This window comes from Cinclus cinclus, chromosome 4, assembly GCF_963662255.1.
Source record: "Cinclus cinclus chromosome 4, bCinCin1.1, whole genome shotgun sequence".
Taxonomy (NCBI): Eukaryota; Metazoa; Chordata; class Aves; order Passeriformes; family Cinclidae; genus Cinclus; species Cinclus cinclus.
In genome coordinates this window covers 57,719,233-57,740,415 of record NC_085049.1, presented here as the reverse complement: position 1 = coordinate 57,740,415, position 21,183 = coordinate 57,719,233, and the positions used below count along the sequence as shown (strand labels likewise).

At 49.5% G+C, this 21,183-nt stretch overlaps 3 protein-coding genes across 6 annotated transcripts; 2 read left to right on the top strand and 1 right to left on the bottom strand.

The window, feature by feature from the left end:
- Nucleotides 1-30: 30 nt before the first annotated feature.
- Nucleotides 31-9,340, top strand: ANKRD54 (ankyrin repeat domain 54). Its single transcript, XM_062492164.1, has 8 exons — nt 31-286; nt 642-689; nt 4,779-4,877; nt 5,311-5,382; nt 5,783-5,830; nt 5,944-6,068; nt 6,924-7,031; nt 7,604-9,340. Exons 1-8 carry the CDS (start codon nt 31-33, stop codon nt 7,676-7,678), a joined length of 831 nt encoding a protein of 276 aa, XP_062348148.1. The 3' UTR covers nt 7,679-9,340.
- Nucleotides 9,341-11,161: 1,821 nt separating this feature from the next.
- Nucleotides 11,162-18,440, bottom strand: GALR3 (galanin receptor 3). 4 transcript variants are annotated; one of them, XM_062492162.1, is made up of 4 exons: nt 16,904-18,170; nt 15,580-15,691; nt 15,320-15,441; nt 11,162-14,756 (listed from the first exon to the last, which is right to left on the bottom strand). In XM_062492162.1, exons 2-4 carry the CDS (start codon nt 15,667-15,669, stop codon nt 13,859-13,861), a joined length of 1,110 nt encoding a protein of 369 aa, XP_062348146.1. In that variant the 5' UTR covers nt 15,670-15,691; nt 16,904-18,170; the 3' UTR covers nt 11,162-13,858. The 4 variants fall into 4 exon arrangements, with proteins under 4 accessions (XP_062348146.1, XP_062348145.1, XP_062348144.1 ...); XM_062492161.1 differs by lacking the exon at nt 16,904-18,170 and adding an exon at nt 18,417-18,440 and having other exon boundaries at nt 15,320-15,691; XM_062492160.1 differs by having other exon boundaries at nt 15,320-16,366.
- Nucleotides 18,180-19,081, top strand: LOC134043611 (noggin-like). Its single transcript, XM_062492165.1, has one exon. It carries the CDS (start codon nt 18,183-18,185, stop codon nt 18,948-18,950), a length of 768 nt encoding a protein of 255 aa, XP_062348149.1. The 5' UTR covers nt 18,180-18,182; the 3' UTR covers nt 18,951-19,081.
- Nucleotides 19,082-21,183: the final 2,102 nt, after the last annotated feature.

Below are 21,183 nucleotides of genomic sequence, written 5' to 3'. Positions count from 1 at the left end.
GCCCCTCTCCCCGGCCCGGGCCGTGACGGGATGGAGGGCGGCGGTGGGGCCGACGGGGCGCCCGGCGCGGGGCCGGAACCGGGACCGGAGGCAGAGCCGGAGCCGGAGTCGGAGTCAGAGTCACAGGCGCGCATCGCCCTGCCGCCACTGGAACCGGGCGCACCCCTCGGTTACCTGCACGTCTTGTGGCAGCGGGAGGAGCCCGCGGGCAAGATCCCGGCCCGACGCTTGCGCAGGGCCACCCGCCTCCACCGCCGGCTGGGGCCGACGGGCAAGGAGGCCCACGGTGAGCGGCGGGCGCGCAGAGGCGCTGTTCCGCTGCGGAGCAGTCCTTCCTTCGGCCGGCTCCGCACGGGGCTGCGGGAGGGAGGTCGGCTCGGTTCGGTGGACGGCTGGGGAAGGCACCCCGGTCCTGCCAGGGGACGGTGCCCGTCAGGAGCGGGCGGGCCCGCTACCGGCTTCGGGAGGAGGCGAGGAGAACGATTCTTACCTGGTGCTTTGATCTGCTTCCCATTCTCTGCAGCCCGTAGCAGCGTGATTTGGCCCCGCACTTGCGCTCGAGCACCGGGATGGAATGTTTCAGTAGGGAAACGTGCCTTTGTCCTCTGTGCTTTCTAGTAATCGCTTTCTTTCCTCCATAGCTCTGAAAAGGCTGCGTGAAGCTGCCAATAGCAATGACTTGGACACAGGTAAGGTTTCTGTCAGTCCCACTTGGAACCTCTTCTTGGAAATGCAGTATATCAAGGGCTCATACTTTAGGAGAGGAGGAAGCGGGTGCAGATAGTTTGTGGACAGCAAGCATTACATACTTCAGATCTAGAAGATGCTTTTTTTAAAGCCTGGATTTGTTCTCTGAGCAGAGTGGCGCTGGTTATTCTGTTCACTTTTTCACTGCACCTGGTTCATAGTGTTTCCATCTGCCTGGACCTAAATCAGCACTGCACTGTCCCAGCTGTTTTGGTAAATTCTTTTGCCCAGTTGTTACCAGCAAGAGAATAATGTTTTGATTTAGGTGGAAAAGTTACAATTATCTAAGCCATACCCTGTGTGATGAGGCAGCATGACCCAGTAGATTAGAGCCAGAGCTGGACTCTTTCCTTCTGGTTTCTGAAGAATGCCCCTGTGGTCCATAAATTCTGCTTTCCAAATGTCTCAACCTCAACACTACATCTATCTCTCTCAGGCTTTGTTAATTGAAGAATATCAGAATTGGTTTATCAAAACTTAAAAGTTTTAGTAGTTTTTGCCATCTGCGTTCCTACAAAAATAACTTAATGACAACTTTGCTAGATGCTGGCTAAGGGTAATGTAAGAATAACACGCTATTATAATTATTTCATATTTATTGATTATGACTAAACAATTAACTTACAAGGTAATTAAAACAATTAACTAAAATGACTGGAAAGTTCTGACATTTCCAACAATTCCCCCCTTTGGAAGTGATCTTCATTTTCTTCTCAGATTGCTTCCCCTTAAATAATTGGGTGTATAACAAATCTTAAGACATTAAAATGCAAAAATTTTGCTTGTGTCTTGTTATGTCACAGATCATTCATTCCAAATGGAATTCCAGATTGGGGTATCATCTCTCTTAACAATATCTTGGTAACTTCTCTTCCTTTGTTGGTGTAAAAAGCTATCCAAAAATGTGTCAGCTAAAACCAATAGGTATCCATATCCCTCTTGTTCAGGCAACTCAAAAAAATCTATTTGCCTATAAGCTCCATGACAGTTTCCTCCTTTTGCAGTCACTAAAGGAGGTATTTTGTTGGGCTGTGGATTGTTTTGCAAACATACTTTACGCTTACTGACTACACTTTTGATTCGTGGTGTTTTTACATTAATTACTTGATGTTTCAAGTTATCTCTAATAGCTTCTGCTCCTCAGTGTGTTTCTCTGTGTTTGTCTTTGGCAATCTCATCACTGCTTGAGGTGCTATGTATGGTATGTCATTCCATTTCTCGTTATTTTGGCAATATAACATCAACTTTAAAATACCATTTTGGTGTAAAATACCATTAACTGGCCACTTTTCTTTATTATCTAATAGATTATCTGGCCATCAGAGGATACAATATTCCATTAACTGTGTCAGAGTTAAAGAATTGCTTTTAAATTCTTTCCATTGCTGCAAAATACAACCTAAAGGCAAACATTTGGGTATTCCCCCTCTTCCTGGGCTTGAGAAGAAAAACAGAAACCCACAATAAAAAAAAAAACAAAACAAAACAAATTCCAGCAATCACTAAAACCACCATGAGAGAGCGCTCTGTGCACACAAATGCAATTCCAGTCGCTGAAACAGCAGTAGCCACTGTGCTAATGCCAAGGAGAAAGCTCTGAGCAAACAATCCTTGCTTTAACAATTTACATTACTGAACACCAAACATTTAGAACACATCAAATACCGTGAAATTCACAGTAAACATACAGTGGCTTCAGCACTCTTGGAGCAAGTGAATTTTCATAAAAACTCAGTTTTTACGTATAACACAGATTGCCACACGCTCACATTGTCCAGCACTAACATGTACCATAGGCTTTAATAAGCAAAGAAATACCTGGGCAAAGCCCTTCCTCAGGGTAGCTCTTTGTGCAAGCAGCATTGTGCCTGACTAATCTGTGGGCAAAGCAGAGGGTGAAGACTCAAATGACAACTTTTGATAGTCACTTACATAGTTTTACATTTCCAGTTTTCCAACTAGGCAGTGGGACTCAAACACAATTCCATTAATATTCACTTAGAGAGTTTTACACTTATTTTTAATAGAAAATAACCAATTATATCATCACTTTCTTAACTCCATCGTGTTAGACAGTGCAAACTTATGATTAGATATACCTTTTTAAACCTTCAGTGATGTCTTAATAAGCACCCAGGGGTTTTTGCCTTGAACTCACCTGGATCAGAGGATTGAAAAATTTCCCTGAAAAAAAGTCTTTCAGTGTGCACCAAAGTCCTTGATCCTGTAAGTCTGTGGAATGTCAAATGTATTGTCTCACCTGGGTCACCAGTAAATTGTTACAAAATCCTCTAAAATTGTTGGGGTGAATAAACCCCTCTAACACTTTCTTTTTAGTGTTAGTGTTTAAGATATTACTTTGTTGTTGGCCAGGAGGGATTTTTTTGGCTCATAAAATTCTGGCCTCCACTCAGACACAGATATAAAACTTCTTCACTTATTTATGCTTTTTAGCAGACAAAGAAATTAATGTTCATTGTTTATAAATTACATAATTCTCATTAATTAGTACTGTGTCCTCTATAGGTACTGAAATTTAAAGCTTCAGTATTTTCCCCAAGCTGTGTGCCTACAAAAGTATGTTGTTTGCTGAATACTGGCTAAGAATAATTTAAGAATCACACACTTTTTATAATTAATAAATTTACAGATGATGACTAACTAAAGCAATTAATTTCAAAGTAAATTAAAACCACTCACTGAAATTATTGAAAAATTATATCATTTCCAACGGGAAGATGAAAGAATACAGTTTTATGGAAGTCTTGGTTTCAGTCCACCTTGGATCTGATAGACGGGTTTCCATGTCTACAATCCTCTTGTGTTTTGTTTACTCTGATACTTGAGGAAGTGTGCTATGATTAATTTATTTTTCTTCAACAAGTAAACATCTTCACTGTTTCCTGTGGTGACACCAGGTGGAGAGGTTATGTCATTCCTGCTTGGTTCAGGGGAAGAGTAGCTAAAGAGTTCCTAATAATGGTTCTCACTGTCAGTCTCCCTGTCTTTCTTCTGAAGTATCAAACATTCCTTGTTAATGCCACTTCCATCTTTTCAGGTGTTCCTCTTAGTTCTGTACAACACTTGAAGTAGGAGGTGTACAGGAAAAGATTCAAAGGTGGCTATAATTCACTTTCTGGAAGCTGAGATGAATGGTGATTTTCAGTGGCCTGAAAGAGTCTCGACTGTTGTAGAATATGCTGTTTAAAGATCTCAAAATGTAGTGAACCTGCCAGCATTTTTAACAGCAATGGAATGAGCTCTATTTTACACACCAGACAGTATATCAGGATGATCTCCAAACAGCAGGAGTGACAGCCCTTACAGTTGCCCCTAACACGTGTTGCTGTAGGTGCTATTTTTATGTCCCTAATCTTTCCACCCTTTACCAGATCTCTTTGCTCGCCTCTTGGCAGTTCGGTGCATTCCCCTTCCTGTTTCCCAAACTGTAGCCACCATTGGTTAGGAAGGAGCGTAGTCAAAACAGGTGTGAAGAAGTGGCTTTTATCTCTGCCTGTGGTTACACTGTGTAACTTCTGACCACGGGTCCATTTTGATGTCAAAAGTTTACACGGGCGCACAAAATGACCATGTAAATTCACGGGGAAAGCCCATGGAGGGGTAGTAAGCACAGGATAGTAATTCTAGCCTGGGAAGTGCCTGAGATGCACCTGACTGAAACCAAGAGTTAGCCCTAAGTCCTTCTTATCCTTTTGTATTCTTCTCTAGGTATTTGCTGCTGATTGTCCTTGGAGCTTGAAAATTTGGCTAGGTAGACGTTCAGCCGTTAGAGCTGTTGGCTTATCTTTTATGGCAACATGTGGAAGGTGGTGAAGGGTGAATCAGAGGGTGGAGGTTATGCTGCTAAGGCTGGTTTTGATGAGCTAGGATTCTGGTGGGAACTGATTCAAGTCCAGTTGACTTAGCAGCTGGCAGCATGTGTATCTACCCCCAAAAGAGCAGATAGCATTACCCCTCTCTGATCAGGTACCCCTTCAGCTTACCTGCTTTCTTCTCCTTGGTTCTGTCAGTGCAGCAACTCTTGGAGGACGGAGCTGACCCCTGTGCTGCGGATGACAAAGGCCGGACAGCCCTGCACTTTGCCTCCTGCAATGGCAACGATCACATTGGTGAGCAAGGGGGGAGTTCTGTCTTCCCAGCCTCTCTGTGGCAGAGATTTTGAAGGGTGCTTTTAATTTTGATTCAGCACGTGTCAGAGGTTGCTTTTTCCTGTTCCTTTTGTGTCAAAGTTGCCAACTCTAGCCCCAGGGCTTGCCATGTCTGCCTCCTGGTGGGAGAGCAGGACCTCCCAGTTTAAGAGCTATACTGGTGCAGAGGGAAGGGTGTCCTTCCTCACAGTTCTTCCCGTCAGGGAGCCCATGAGCAGTGGCACTGCATGGCTTTGTGCTGGGTCCTTCTGCATTGCTGTGCAAACCCCTGTCCCTGTCTCAGTAAGGAGGCTGATGAGCTCAACAGAATCACCCGTAAGACAGCTGGTGGCTGCCACATGGACCTGTGGGGCAAAGGGAAGGGACTGATATGTCTCTATTTCCTTGTTTCTAGTCCAGCTGCTTCTGGACCATGGGGCTGACCCAAACCAGAGAGATGGGCTGGGCAATACTCCCTTACACTTGGGTAAGTGCCACACAGATGAGCTTTGCATGCAGAGAAGTGAGGTGAGAGCCTCCTTACTGTTCCTTTCCTCTCCCCCTTCTTCTTGCCTGTGCCTTACAGAATGCATGCACAAGTTTAAGGACCTAGGAGAGTCTCTTTGCACTTCATTAGATTCACTCCTCACAAAGAGTCAAAGAAAAAATTTGAGAAAGTTGATTTCCCTCCCTCTACCAGCCCGAAGGAGTGCAAGATGTGTTCCAGATAGAGTACTCAGGCTTGAGTGGGAGGTGACTTTAGCATTTGGGCTGTTCCTTTTTCCCCTGGCAAAGAAGCCCTTTGGGAAGCACCAAGCTCTTGCTTGAGCAGAAACTCATTTTTGTTTGTACCTCTGAGGTTTGTGTCCTGTGTTTTCCCTCCCCAGCTGCCTGCACGAATCACGTTCCTGTCATCACCACGCTGCTTCGTGGAGGTAACATTTCCTTTGTAATAGTTACAGCCTATCCCCTTCCTGCCCTGTTGATACTCCCCAGGGACACCAAATCCTGAGACAGACCTCACTGTCCCTGTTTGTGCATCTTCCAGGGGCCAGAGTTGATGCCTTGGATCGAGCTGGCAGAACCCCACTGCACCTTGCTAAATCAAAGCTGAATATCCTTCAGGAAGGATTCTCCCACAGCCTGGAGGCTGTACGCCTTGAAGTGAAACAGGTAAAAGAAACGGTCCCACGTTCGGGTAAGGTGGTGCAGCCCCTAGCAGCCTCCTGCACCCTTTACTTAAATGCCTATCTATAGGCTCTTAATTGCTGTGGGAGGAGTTTGACTTCTGTTTTTGGAGAGCTTTCCCAGCCTCTACTTTATTTTTTTTTCCAGGGCCTCCCTTGGCTGTGGTAAGCTAAGGATGCATTGAGTGTCTAAATTCTTGGGCTGCATGGAGCATTATCTTTTCTTCAACCACGATGTAAGACAGATGCCTTTTGGCAGGAGAGGGACCACAGCATGAGGCTGTAGCTGTGGTGTACACATTCTCTGTATTCCTAGCACAGTCTATCCTGCTCCAGTATGTGAAGGCTTGGAATAGGAAAGCACTCCTGGGGCTGCAGATGCATAGGGTGTGGGCCTCACTTCAGGAGCCACATAGCCTCAAGGATTTTTATCCTCTGTACACAAGCAGATCCTGCTGGAATTAGAAGGCCCTGCTCCTCACAGAGAGGGAAGCTAACTAGCCATAAAGAAAAGTCTGGTGCTTTCAGGGCTAGACCTTATGCTGTTTCAGCTGGGGTTATCTCTCTTCCCTGTTCTTAACCAGGCACAAGGATCACAGCTAGGCTGTCTATGACTGGTGAACGCCTTTGGTGATTCACTGGCCTCTGATGCTGCCATTAGTGCCATGTAGTTGCTTTGCCTGGGTTTGTCTCTAGGGGTCATGTACTCTGCCACTCTGCCATGTGCTGCAACTTCAAGGCTGTGTGCTTGACAATTTAATTGCAGTTTGATTTTTCCTGTAAAAACACCCCAGCCTGGTACAGCTCTCTGATGTTTGCCTCTTATGCCTGTTTGTTTCAGATTATCCAGATGTTGCGGGAATACCTGGATCGTCTTGGGAGGCATGAGCAGAAGGAACAGCTGGATGACCTCTGCTCCAGGCTACAGATGACTAGCACAAAGGAGCAGGTAGGCAGCATTGAGCTACTCTGACTCACCTCCTTGAGTTGTGGGCAAGTTACATGATGACTCATGCTGCTCCTTTAGGTAAACATTCCCTGCCAAGCAGCAGGGAAGCTGAGGATCAGATGGGCTGAGGGCATAGTCAGTTTAAGGCCAGGATCAGCACAACCACACGGGGTTGCAGGGCCTGGGTTTTTTTCCTTCAAATGACTGGCCCCTAGAAACAGGCTTAGAGGAAACAGCCCTAACACCTTTGTTGAATTTTGGGTAATGTAGCAGCATGCTTGTATTTTAAGGACTGGCTAAATCACACAGAGTGGAAGTTAAGTATCACCTCCTGAAGAATGGGGAGAAGCTCCCATTGCCTTAGATTAGGGCTTGTTTGATCATGAGGATAGTCGCCCTTCTGCATGATTGTTGGTACCAAAAAGATCCTGTCCTAGTATAAGCTCAGCATGGGCATTACTGGCAATTCTAGTGCAGGGCTGGTCCCTGCTGCATAGGGGTTTCTTCTGTCGGGGTGGGTAGCTGCACAGCTGCATTCCCCTTCCTGATGGCCATCTGTATTCTTCTGTCAGGTGGATGAGGTTACAGACCTCCTGGCCAGCTTCACATCACTCAGCCTGAAGATGCAGAAGATGGACAACAGGTAATAGGCGCCAAATCATCTTCCTGAAACAGCAGGAGAAGCCTTAGAGAGAAGAAAAGGAAGCTGAAATTTGCTTCCCAGATTGCTGACTAAACATTGCTGCCAGTGGCCATTCCTGCCAGACTGACTCTTCAGTGGTGCTCAGACTGTTGCTGTTGGTGCTGCCACAGCTGCCCCATGGGGAGGCAGCAAGCTTTGCACAACAAAGCCAACAGACAAGAATGCTGCAGCTGTGACTTTGGGGTAAAAGAGCTGCTCTACTTTTTACCAGATGGGCTGGCGATGAATAAGATACCCTTTCCAGAGATATTTTGCCTACTCCTAAGTATGTCAGCTCGATGTAGGTGGTGACCAGTGCCACGTGCAGTTACCAGCCCTGACTAGTGCACTCAGCAGCTGGCCAGCATCACGGAAATGCTTGGAACAGGCACCTCTTGCCACCTCCATACTGCTCAACTGCATGAGAGAGAAAGTGAATGCCTTGAACAGCAGGAGGCTTTGTGCTATGAGAAGAACACACATTTAATTCTGCATGCTAGAAGCTGAGTAAACATTCTGCCTTAAGAAATGTGCACTGAGGCTTAATCCTCACCTTTTCCAGAGCCTGCTGTCAGAGGGCGGAGAATGTGTCTGGTTACAAGTGGAATACAAAGTTTTTCACAGCTAGACTAACACCTTTCACTGGACCCATTTTTTAAGTCTGCTGCAAGTTAGCGCTTAAATATTACAGTGTAACACTTGCAAAAAATGCCCAGGTACACAGCTAGCAGGTGAGCATAAGGATTGGAGGGTGGCAGTCTTAACACAGTTCTAGTGAACATCTACATCTTGCAAAAAAAACTAACTTCTGTTAACTTTTAACTAACTTTTGTGTTTCCTGTTACTGGCAGTGTCAGGGAAGAGGTCCAGTTGTGGCAGGAGGTACTGTGCATTCAGGCTGTATTATTGGGCTAGGGTGGAGGTGGATTTACCTCTGCTTCAGCAGCACCAAACCCACTGCTCCGCCATTCTGTGTCTCTTGCTTGTCATGGAGAGCCTTAAGTGCAGTGTGAGAAGTTAACTATGGCTTATGCTGGGAACCTGAAGTGATACAGGAAAATGCTCTTGCTGCTCTCTTACTTCTGCCCACTGTGGTTAGCAATGAAGATTTAGGCTGGTTTGTTGTAGGAAATCTCATTGTTAGGGCACCAACAGCAACAGGGTGACAGGAACATGCCAATAGTAATCTGAATTCCCACCTGTGTACCACACCATGGTGTGCTGGTACCCATACCTATTGCACAGCTTGGGAGTCACTGGTTTGAAAGAGTTTATTATTAGGATTCAGCTTAAATATGCAGCAGCCAGGGTTTGGAGCATTCTTCAGAGATCTTTAGGTCAGCATACCCTCTGATATCTGCCTCTTGTCCAGAAAGAGGCTAAGTGGACCTCTGTTCAAAGCTGAGATACCAGAAATAACCATGGCTTTTAGATGGTTTAGTCTGTGGCCTGCTGGAGGACACAGCTGGGAGCAGCAGTCCAATGGCTGGACTGGAGCTGTCACTATGCATATTGATACTTCATTATGATGTGCTGGATGGGAAGGATGCTGAGAAGGTGGGAGACAATCTGACCTTTTTGTATTTTCAGCTTCAATAAAATCCTGTCAGTCTTTTGCATCTCCTCAGCCAAGTTCTCTTTTTCAGAGCAGCCCATTCCTTTCTTTAAGTCTGTTCCAGGCTCCATGCACTGCACACACACACATTGCTACTCTCATACCTGCTTCTCAAATCAGAAAGTAACAACACAAAGTTGTTTGAGTTTAAACACCACTTTGTTTGCAGATCGAAGTACATGGTTGCTGGCTGACCTTTTCTGATCCTGACTTCCAGAGCCAAGAAATCCAAATTTAAAATCTAGGTAGTTGCTGTGAAACCGTACAAATAGAAGAAAGAGAATCCCAGCAGGAGTGCTTCAAGCTGGAAATATATTTTGCATAGAGAAAAAGCAGCCTTGCCCCATGCCAAATTAAATGTCTGTGCTGTGAAGAAACAGCAAGAGGATGAGGGACATCTGGGCAGGGCAGAGAACTTCCAACATGGCCCCTATGTGAGGGGCAGGTGACTTTCATGCCCAGTTTTTACTGAACTTGTTTCTTCCTGTCTTTACAGCCCAGTCTTGGTGTCCACATACACTCAGCTGCCAGCGTGTGTGCCCTCAGCAGCCTTGTTGCTGAGGAGACCATTAAGGGTGCCTGAAGAGCACCTAAATGTTAAAATGCTCTTTATCCCCGCAGTTACTTCAGTTGCTGATGTTGTCTCTAAGTAGACACCTCTTAGAAGCTTACCTCAAACCCAGGAACACATCTAGCTGAGACTCAGAGAGAAGCTTTTAGCTTCAGCACACGTGATGCTGTCCACAGCTCTTCAGGCTTTTCTCTTGCCTGGTGCTGGATTTTCTCTTAACAGCTCCTGACAGAGGGGAAAGGTAGGGGTGCTGCAGCCAGCCAGGAGCAATTGTCTTGTTTCTTTTGCCGCACTGCTCCCACCATGGCAGGAGAGGCAATAAAAAAAACAAATGGCTGTAGGAAGTTCTGCCACTGCATTAGCAGTAACATCAGGTAAGAAAAAGAAAAGCGCACCTGGTTTTCAGTGAAGGAAAAAAGTGTATGATGTAGGAATTGTATTCCATGAATCACCACAGTCACTTCTGCTTTCCTGCCTCAGGGCTTGAAGCTGTGGGCTACCCTGTGGGCTACCACAACGTATCGTGTTTGGCACTGGATGGAGGAAAATTTTAGGTTTCTTTGTGTCAGCCAGTCATACCCAGAGCCTTAACTACCCTGTCATGCTCAGCAGCTGTATGCAGAGTGAGAGTCAGGTGCTGGGCAGGTAAGAGGCTGTTATAGGGAAGGAAGAAACATGGCTTCCCACCATGCTGAGAGCTGTTGACTGGCACTGCCTGGTTTTCTTCCTGCTTCTGGCCTAGAGGGTTCAGCTTCTCCCAGCAGCTTTTCTCTGTCCTTGCACCCTGTGCCACCGATTCCCCTGCACAACCTGTGAGGTTGGTGGCAGTTTTCTGTGTGTCCCAGAGGTGTCTGCTGCAGTAGTGCAGAATGGAAACAAAAGCATAGGTTTCCCTCTGCTATTTATTTTGCCATTAATATCAGTCCCAACTTCTAATTTTCTTTGTGCTACACCACCAAATGCACCCCCAGATCCCTTCCTGAGCAATGATTAGTCCCCATTCTCAGGACTATGGTATCAACTGGGACTTCAGGCTTTGGTTCCCTCTCACCATTACCTGAACTCCAAATACACTTTATTTCCCTTCCTAATACAGAGCATGTGATCTGCAGAATTCCCAGCCATTGAACCCAGCATCAACCTGCCTGGCTCTGAGGCTGTTGCAGTTCTGTAAGATGCAACCCAAACCAGCCAGATTGAGGATCTGCCTCAAGCAAGCAAACAGCTGAGAACCTACTTGTGTCTCACAGAGGAGCCACAGCAGAAGCAACAGCCCTGACAAGGCCTCCCAGCAAAGCTGCATGGATGTTACTAAGCAAATGATCTTTCTCTGGAGCAGTCACTTCACCCACACAGACAAACGCAAAGCACACGCTGCAATGTGTCTGAACATCAAGAACTTTTTTAGCTCTTCAGCAGCCAAAATAATTAATCTCCAACAGCTAAACTCATTTACTTCCTCCAACTTTGCCTTTCTAGCAGACTTCAAATCCAGCACAGCAATTATCTGTGCTGCTAAGGACGCCCCATGAAGCACCTTTGGCAAACCTCATCTTTTCACCCACTTCCTTTGCTCACTCTCTTCCATCACAGAAAGATACTTACCAAAAGATGCCTTCTTCATGCATTGTGCCTGGCCAGCCTGGGGGAGCAGCCCCCAGGCAGGCCAGGGCCCATGGGGTGACTAGGTGGAGGAATCAGCAAGTTTTGATTAGGAAGATGATAAAGGAGGTATGGCATACAGCCTTCCTCTGGGGTTTTTAACGAAATCTCTGAGAGGGGAAGAGAGCACATGGAAGAATTAAAATAATCAGCTGGCAGCCTGCTAAGGCTGGTAATAGATTAGCAACCAGCAGCTAAATCCAAAAGTAAATAACCAGAATTCCCTTTCCAGTGCTGCCAGATTTGCACACAGGGTCATAAGTGGGATGAGCTTCTTGGCACCTGGGTCTGACACCTCCCAGTGATGTCATGCTCATATCACACATGCCAGGGAGATGCCAGACACCAGAATCAGCACACAGTTGGCAGGACTAAGTTACTCCACAGACAAGAGCTGGTGCTTACTGCTAGATGCAAAACCCTGACCCGTTCGCACCTCTCCCATTTAATCTATCCCGTTCCAGATCTTTGAACAGCAGCACTCTACTGATGTGGCAAACCAGCCCCTGCAGGGTTAAAGATGATCTTGTCAGCCTGAGTGATAAAAGGTAGGACAGAAAATAAGAGGAAAGAGTCATTAAGGCAAGAAGCTGGGAGCAGGGACTGCAGAATGCCAATCAGTCTGGAGGGCAGGCTGCGTGGAAAGCAGCAATCAAACTCCTTCAGTTTTAATTAAACCTGACTCTATATCAAGGATGTGACATCTTTGCTTCACCTCTGCTTTTGAGCTAAGAAACCAGTTGAAGCATGTACACTGGTACTGGATAGAAAGGAATCCCCTTCTGACTCCAGAGCCTTCTCACCCTAGGCTCAGCACCTGTCCTTTCTGTTCATGTGCTCCCCAAAATTGGGGCTTAGCACCAAGCACAGCTTAGTGAAGAGGCCCAGGGCTTGCAGACACTTTTCATGCTAAATGCACCTTCTCCCCAAGATCTTCCCTGTCCTCTCTGTCCGGTTTCATTTAGGCTTCACCCCAACATGCAGCTGTGAGTCCTGGTCTGATCTGCTCCTTTTGCAAGCTGGGACCGGGATCAGGGGTGAGCAACAGCCCAGCTGCTTCTAGGCAAGAATAAGCAGCATCCAGCAGTGCCACATCATTGTTCCTGCCTGCTGTTCCCTTCTCCCTCCAATGCTTTGGTCTGTGCAGTGAGTCTTCACCTGGAAAAATGTTGATGCCATGTGAGCTGGCCACCAGCCATGGCATCACATACAGATGGTGACTGCAGAACTCACTGTTCCCAGGAAGGTGAGTAAGGCACACTGGACACGTTTCTGAAAGACATCTACTGTAGAGGAGTGGCAGCCACCATGAAGGGAGAGAGGTGGAAAAATCAGAAACAAGGATAGAGGCAAGGGGGGCTCAAAGTGCAGAAAACAACATCAGGCACTTGAATGGAAAAAGAAAGCTAATTCCCAGCACAGTTGGCCTTCCTCTTCAGTTAGCCTCCACACAGAAAAAGGGATGTCCTTGGAGTTGAGCTCTAGCAAGGCAAAGAAGAGCTTCAGTGAGCATTAGAAATATCATGTCACCTGGGGATTAAGAGTGGGCAGGACAAAGCAAAATGGAAAGATTTACACAAACAGAAGTAGGGAACAGAAAAATAAGAGAAATAAGGGGGAGAATCATGGCTCTGCTCATGCACATCACAGCTCTGCAAGCTGCCTGATGTCACCCAGCCCCACTGTACAATGCCTACAAGCACTGGCTGGGGCCAAAACCTCTTTACTTTTGACACAACTTCCAGCACCAGGCATGGGGACAAGTGAGGACACCAGAGGATTTTGTAGCCCATGCAGGGCTCAGGACACCTACAAGTGCCATGGCAACCTGTAATTGTTTCCCACCTTCAGTGTGGAAGTCTGAGTGTCCTACAATGTCACAGCTTTTCCTGAACACTTCTTCCTGAGCTTCCCATCTTTCACCTCTTAAAAATTATAAGTGCAGATCTGCCTCACATTAAGAGTTACATATTCAGGATCCACATAACACTAATAAAACACCATACGTAAATAAAGAAAAGCAGGGCTGTTGCAGTCACTTAAAGTTTACTGTGAATATTGAGCTGGGATGATGACAAGTCTCAGACATGGCTACAGGATTGTGGAGGAGGTGTTTGAGGAGTTCTGGGGGACTTGAACTTTGTTTACTGGGTCTGAATGAGTGAGCTCATCTCTCACCACCACCAAAACCGTCTCAGTGGGGAATAAGGTGTGGGTATGACAATCCTGGAGGAAAGCAAAAGCACTGTGATGTTGTCAGAAAATGTGATACAAATGGATACTGCTTTCTTGCCTCTCTAGCCCTTTTCTAGGGCTTCTTCTTGGTCTTGTCCAACAGCTTCTCTAAGAGGGGTCACATCTAAGGAATGGCCAGCTGTTGCCAAAACTTCCTCCTCCAGCAGCTCCTTTTCAACAGAGACCATGGCATCTTGTACCTGCCGAGTCCATGCTCTGGCTCGACTGGCACCTTCCTGGTCCCTCTTCCTGGTGTTCTCCTCTGGGATGTGGGTCACCTCAGTGTTGCCTCCACAGAAATCTCCTGTCCTGTTGGCAAAACCTCTTTCCACATTGACCATATGGACTTTCCTTCCAACTCTCCTCCTCTTCTTTTTCCTAATCTTGCTCTGGAAGAAGAGGCAGGTGAAGGCCTGCTTGAAATGCTTGCGGAAATGCTTGGAGATGAGGGCATAGACAATGGGGTTGAGGCAGGAGTTGGTGTAGGAAAGGCAGTGGGAAGCCAGGCGGAAAGCATAAGTGGCCCGGTTGAAGGGAAAGTGGCCAAACCAGAAGCAGAGGATGACCAGGTGGTGGGGCAGCCAGCAGAGGCAGAACAGGATGGCCACTGTGACAATCATCTTGGTGACCTTACTCTTGGCTTTCCGAGACTCTGAGATCCTTTCTATGGGGTCTACAGAAGTCCACAAGAACTTGATGGTCCTAGTGTATGCCAGGCTCACCACGGTCACAGGCAGCAGGTATCCAAATACAAACGTGATGATGTCCAGAACCTTTCGGCTCTGGTCCTCCCAGATGGGGACACAGATGGGGACACCATGGTAATAGATTATCTGGTAGTAACTGAGGTAAGGCCCTGCGAAGAGCAGTGACAGCGACCAGATTACCACAATGGCCATTCCTGCATTTCGGGATGTGCGGAGATCCCGGGACTTCAGTGGATAGCGAATGGCCAAGTACCTGGCCAGGAGGGGAAGGAGAAGGAGAAACAAACACAACACAGGTGACATGAGGTATTTCTCCTGCCCTATGGAGCTGCCATTTGTGTACCTCTTCCCATGCAGCCACCCATCTCTTCCCTCCCAAACCTTCTGGGAGTGAGGGTTACAGTGAATTCACAAAAATATCAGGATCACTCCAATAATTGTCCACTCTGCTGTGCTAGGTCAGGAAAGGCAGGGTACCTCTTGAACCGGGTAAGAGAAGGAGAGGAGCAGGACTCTCCTGTTTCTTCTGAGTTGTGTTGCTGCCCTGGGAGATTTGCTGTTCTTGCTTATGCATGGTGGATTCCCCTCCTTCCCAGGTGAGCACTGGGTTATTAGGCTGAGAACTTGGCTTAGTAGAGGGGGAAGGCATGGGGAGCTGGGGAGACTGGCTCTGCTGGCCCTACCTCTGGGGAGACCCAACCTACTTCCTACAGGACACCCAACAGGGTAAGTAGCGTTTTTTCTCCCACCCTTAGCTCAAGAGTGGTAAACACAGTGTCCCTGAGCTGCAGAACTCAAAGGGAAGGGGGAACTTACCTGTCAACAGAGACAGCAGCCAGGGTAAAACTGCTGGCATACATGGTGAGGTAGATCAGGAAATGCACAGCCTTGCAAGCAAAGGCCCCAAAGAGCCACCCATCCAGGGTGTAAATGGTGGCCTGGAAAGGGACACAGCAGATGATGAAGCACAGGTCAGCCACAGCCAGGTTGAGGATGAAGAGGTTGGTGGTGGAGTACTTGACTTGGCCATTCCAAAGTAGCACAGCCAGCACCAGCCCATTTCCCACAGTACCCACAAGGAAGATGAGGGAAAAGATGATGGGCACAATAATCCCCGCTGCTTGTAGCTCTGGACTGTCAGAAGAGATGTTCAATCCCCCTGGCATCTTCCTGTCAGACTGCAGGGACCTGCATTGGGAGAAAGGGAAAATAGGCCCCAAGGTGCTTGACTCCAGCCTTTGACACTCACATTTCTCTCAGAGATGCCAATCCCAACCAGCTGGCTAAATGATGCCTCCAAGACCCTTGTGACATCACTGGGAAGAATGCTGTTGTGGCCAGTCAGCCCACATCTGCCTGGCTTGAGCAGAGCTGAAGCCTCTTTCTTCTGCCTGGATTCACACTGCCATCAGAACATCTCCTGTGCTCCCAGCACCCTAAAGGATCCTTCCTGCCCTGCCACCTGGCCTCACCCATGTTCCTCCTACGCTCCCAAAGCTGCTCAACCCCTTGGGATTGCTTGCTTTGGCAAGTCTAAACCCTGGCTAGTATTCAACAGGCCCATGGGGTAGGAGGCTACCATGGGCTGCATGCACACTCAGCCCAGAGGCTATGCCACCTCTAGCAGCACAGAACTTATGCCTGGATCACACCCCACAGCAGCAGCACCCCAACATATTCCCACCCCAAGGTTGCTCCTTAAGTTGGGACCACCTCCACCCTGGAGCTGGCTGCTCCTTGCTCCCTGTGCAGTAGTTATACTCCACAGAGAAGAGGCAACTAAATGCACCTTTTCCTCATGGTGAGAGGTAGTCAAGGGCTGGATGGTGGCAGGTAGGTGATGATTGGGAGGAGCCCCTGGAGCTGCTTGAAATACAACATGATGATCATTGTGAAGGAGCCTGCTATTATCACAGCTCAAGGTATTGTGATTTGCTGCGAAACTTCCTCCAGCCCCGAATAACACTGTGCTCAGGCAGGGAACACCAGCAGCCTATCTCCAAATAAGCCTTCCCCTTGTTGTGCTGTCATTAGAACAAATTGTCCTTCTCTGAGCAAAAACAGAGAAGGAAAGACACTGTTATCTAGCTACCGTTGACAAGCAATTAACTTGTTTTTGGGTCATGCAAGCTCCTTCACTCCATGCTCCCCCATCTCTCAGCTCATGACACTTCTGCTACCCAGCTGCTTTGTATATCACACCAAGAGACTGTCCCTGCCTGTCTGTGTCTTTGGTCCCCTCTGTCCTACTAATAGGTACCCTCCAGCTTACCTGTCTGGCCCCGTGGGATCTCCTCACTGAAGCTGAGGAGCCCAGTCTCCTGGGCATGCATAATGCACCAGGGTGTCTCTGCTCAGGGAGACTGAGACCACCTTTCAGCTTTGGAACCCGGCACTCACCTTTTTGAGGAAGGGCCTGCAGCTTTGCCACTTGCTCAGGAGGAGGCCTCCAGTCCAGCCCACGCAGTGGTAGCGGGAGAATGCAAACCACAGAAGAGTTTATCTGGGCAGCTCGGTCATCCCAGTCACTCCTGCCTGGTGCTCCGCTGCCTCCCCCTGCCCGCTACCAGCTCTGCTCTCTCTCCTTCTGGAGCTCCTCTCCTCTCTCTCTGACTCCCCCTTTTCCCTCCCTCTGCTCTTGCTGCTGATCCATAGCTCTCTGTTGGTTTTTTTTTCCCCTCTCCCTGAGGTTGGGTTTGAAATTAACTCCTCTCTGCCCAGTTTTCCTGTAGGCTCTGCTGCTCCCTACTCCTCCTGCTGAGAGGGGGGTGGTAGAGAGAAAGCTCACTACTCCCAGGTAGCAAAGGGAGGAGGGAGGGGGAAAGGGTCCCTTGGACCTCAGTGGCCACCTCTCAGTGCTGAGTGTTCAGAACGTGTTGTCCAACACCTTCAGGGAATGGAAATATCCCACCACTGTGAACCTGGTCCCTGCCCTGTCCCTTGAATATAGGGTCCTAAACCCTCTGGAGGACGAGTAATTAATTGCTGTCACTAGGTGTTATTAATTAACTGTTAGTAGCACAGAGCAGATTGAGCCTCTCCCACAATGTCTGACCTAGGGAAGACAGCAGGTTTTGGATTCCATCCAGTCCAGGTCTCCACCCCACCAGTACTGCAGTATGGGAGGGAGGATGAGACCGCCAGGATGGCCACCTCCAGAGGTCCAGCTCCATCACTGCTGTCTGAGACATATAGGGGCTGGCTGCTGTGCCAGGAGAGGACAGTGACCCACGCAGCCCTCCTGCCCTGCCACTCTGCTGCCATGTCCATCCTGGTGACAGCACCTGTGCCCTGAGGTCTTCCAGCTGTGCTAAGACTGAGCAGAGCTTGGTGATCCTTTCTCAGCAAGACTCAAAGGCCACCAGCTTCCTTTCACTGGGAAAGTTGTGGGTACCTCTTCCAGTAATGGAGCAGGATGTGGAGAAGGAGCCACTGGCCCCTTCTCCTCCACAGCAGCCCAAATTATCCCCATTGGCTCTGTGGCAGGAGGGACCATGCGGGTTCTCCCCCCCCACCTGCCCCTCTGGTGGGAAGGAGCGAGGCGTCCCCGCCAGCTCCCTATCAGCCGCTGTAACCAGGGAAAAGGGGAAGGCCATGCCTCGGGACGCGGCGATAACCCAGAAGATGCGGCAGAGAGCGAGCCTGCAGCCGGGCACAGCCTGCCACAGTGCTGCTAGCCATGGAGGGACCACACCGCAGCTGCCTCCTCCTCCTCCTCCTCTGCCTGCTCCCACCGCCGGGCATCCCAGGCCCACCGCCGCCTCTGGAGGAGCCTCGGGAGCCGCCGCTGCCGCCGTCCAGCCCCGCTGACCCCACCGCCCATTTGCTGCGCGGCCACCCCTCGGCCCCGGAGCGGCCCTACAGCCTGTCGCTCTCCCCCGAGGATTATCGCTACGCCCCCAAGCCCCGGCACCTGCGCCCCGGGCGGCTGCGCCGGCTCCTGGGCTCAGCCTTCGACCCCTTCTGGATGGCGACCGAGGAGCCCCGCGGCCGCAACGGGAGCGTCCTCGAGGGGAACCTGGAGTCCACGAGCAGGGAGCTGTCCGAGGGTGCCGGGCGATATCACCGCAAGCTGTGGCGAGAGGTGGAGGGGTTGGAGTTGCCCACCCTGCTGCCCCCCGCCCCAGAGCTGTCCCCAGAGCTGGCGGGGTCCCTGGCCCGCCGCCTGCGACAGTGGCTTGTGGAACGGGCCAGCTGCCGCCTCACCTCCGCCTGGGTGGACCTGGGACCCGTGTTCTGGCCGCGCTGGGTGCGGCACACCACCTGCGAGACCGGCCCCCCCGGCTGCTCCTGGCCCCCCGGCATGACCTGCCGGCCCGCACAGCTCACCCGCATCAAGCTGCTGGCCTGGCACTGCTGGACCCCGCAGCACCCCGGCCCCCCAAACTGCACCTGGCGGCACATCCCATACCCCGTCGTGGCCGCCTGCAAGTGCTCCTGCCGCTGAGGGGGGGGGGCGCTACGGAGGTACCGCCCCTGCCTGCCTGGTCCCGCAGCCAAAAGGCCTGAACATTTGCCTGGACTCACCCTATGAGCTGGGGGAAAATCTCCCGAACAGAAATAAACCTCCAGGAAGGACGTGGGGATGGCTGTGGTCCTTGCTCTGTCTCGCCGAAAGCCCTGGGTGGAGGGTGCAGCTGCTTTGCCTCTCACCCATCACTGCTATGAGGCATTAGCACCAGTGGAGAATTGTGCAGCATTTATCTCCAGCAAAGGATGAGGGATGGAAAAATTATGGCACTGAACAGCAGGTTCAGACCCCATTTGCACCAGCCACTGCTGGCTCAGTCTAAGCTGGGGCATCCCTGCATCATGGATAGGGCTGCAGGCAGGGCAAGGGAATTCCAGCAGAGAAAGGGTAGAGCTGGGTCACTGCTCGGGATGGAAACAGCAATGTGGAGAGGGGCTGGAGTGAATCAGTGGGCAGTGGGGTAGTTTGGGACTGCAACAAGGCAGCCTAGTGGGGGCATAAAAAGTGGGGGGTGGGCCACGACCCAAGGCTGGAAGCATTTTTGGGGCTATGTGTGTGTGAAAATGGGATGGGATAGAACAGTACCCTATGTTGAGGTAAGATGGGTGAAATATGTGGGTCCCCCCCCACCTTATCCCATTTTGCAGAGGATGACAGCTCCAGACTGCCGGAGCAGGGTATAGGGAAGGTCAGGGAGCCTGGGGTGGGAACTGCATCTTCAAAAAGTGACATCTGCCTCTACATTCCTGTCAGCAAAATATCCTCTGCTTTCTGGGCTAAAAGCTGCCTAGAACTGTAGACCAGACCTAGGCTGGAAGGCCTTGAAGCAATAAAGAACAGGAGGATTTGCCTCAATTCGATAATTACCATGATGCCTACAAGTCAATGAGTATGGCATTATTCATACCAGTGTGCCATCATCTGACCCTCCTGCCTTCCCAGGATTCCAGCACTTCACAGTCTGCTCCCCAGACAGCCCCAGAGTCTGCTGCTGAACATGGCCTTGAAGCAGGCAGAGTGCAGGGAGCTGGCTGCCAAGGGACCTGAGAGATACAGAGGTGAGAGGGAGGTCAGTGCCTCTGGTGAGGAGAGGAGCAGAAGGGCGAGCCCACATGTGCATTCAAAACCAACAGTGAGCATCACAGGAGGGAGGCTGCTGTTGCTGCTCTGGCCTGCAGCTGAGCAGAGAGACTTGTAGGGCTGCTCCGCCAATGAGGACAACGTGAAAGCTGGAGCAGGGTTAAACTGCTTGGGTTGCCTGCCCTAAGTGGAGCAGAGGCATCAGCAGGAATGCCTGCAGAAAGCCAGGGGAAAGGGGGAGGCCAGGGCTGGGGACCAGCAGGCGAGAAATGTGAGGGAGAGTGGTACAGGTGTACAATCGAAGTGTGCAGGTAGAGGGATAAAGGGGTGCACATGCATTGGGCTTAAACCAGCAGTGATCCAGTTTAGGGTCTCAACCTCCCTATACCTGAGCCCATTTGGCTGAACTTTCATCTCTTCCAGGTTGCACAAGGGGCCTGAAAGCAATCTCCCTACCTTCCCCGCTACATTTCCCATGCCAAAATACTGCCTGCTGAAAAAGGTTGGCAGCACTGTGAGGGCCTGGTGCCACAGAAAGGGAACTCCATATCATAGTTTATCAGCAGGCTGAGCTCAGGGCCTGTGGAGATGGAAAATTAAACAAAATCAGCACAGTTGCACTACCAGCTGTTCTAACAGGGTTTGGTGGCAGTCCTATTGAACCTACAGGACACATTTCTCCCCTGTCCTTTGCATCCATGTAAAGCCCTACAATCCAGTATTAACACCTGTATTCTTCTGCAGTTGCTCTGGCTCAGGTTCATTATTGCCCCTGTAGTTTGCTCCCTGACAGCAACACATAAGGACTTCAGAGCAGGGCTTCTCAGAGTCATTCAGAGCACATCTTTGCCGATGTGACCCAGTGCTCCAGCACTCAGGCACAGCACACTCCATTTCAGCTAGAATCAGTCCCTGGCTGTAGCTACTCATTCAGCACATGGGCAGCTGGCAGGACACACAGTTTCTGATCTGGAACAAAACTGATGCAAACAAAGCAACCCTATGAGATGCCCAGGTCCCAGCTGTGCCTTTTTGAATGCTGAAATACTACATCAGCACAGCTTGGAGGAACAAATCCAGAGATTCCTGCCACATGGAAGAAAATTAAAGGTTTCTGTCACCTGCTCTG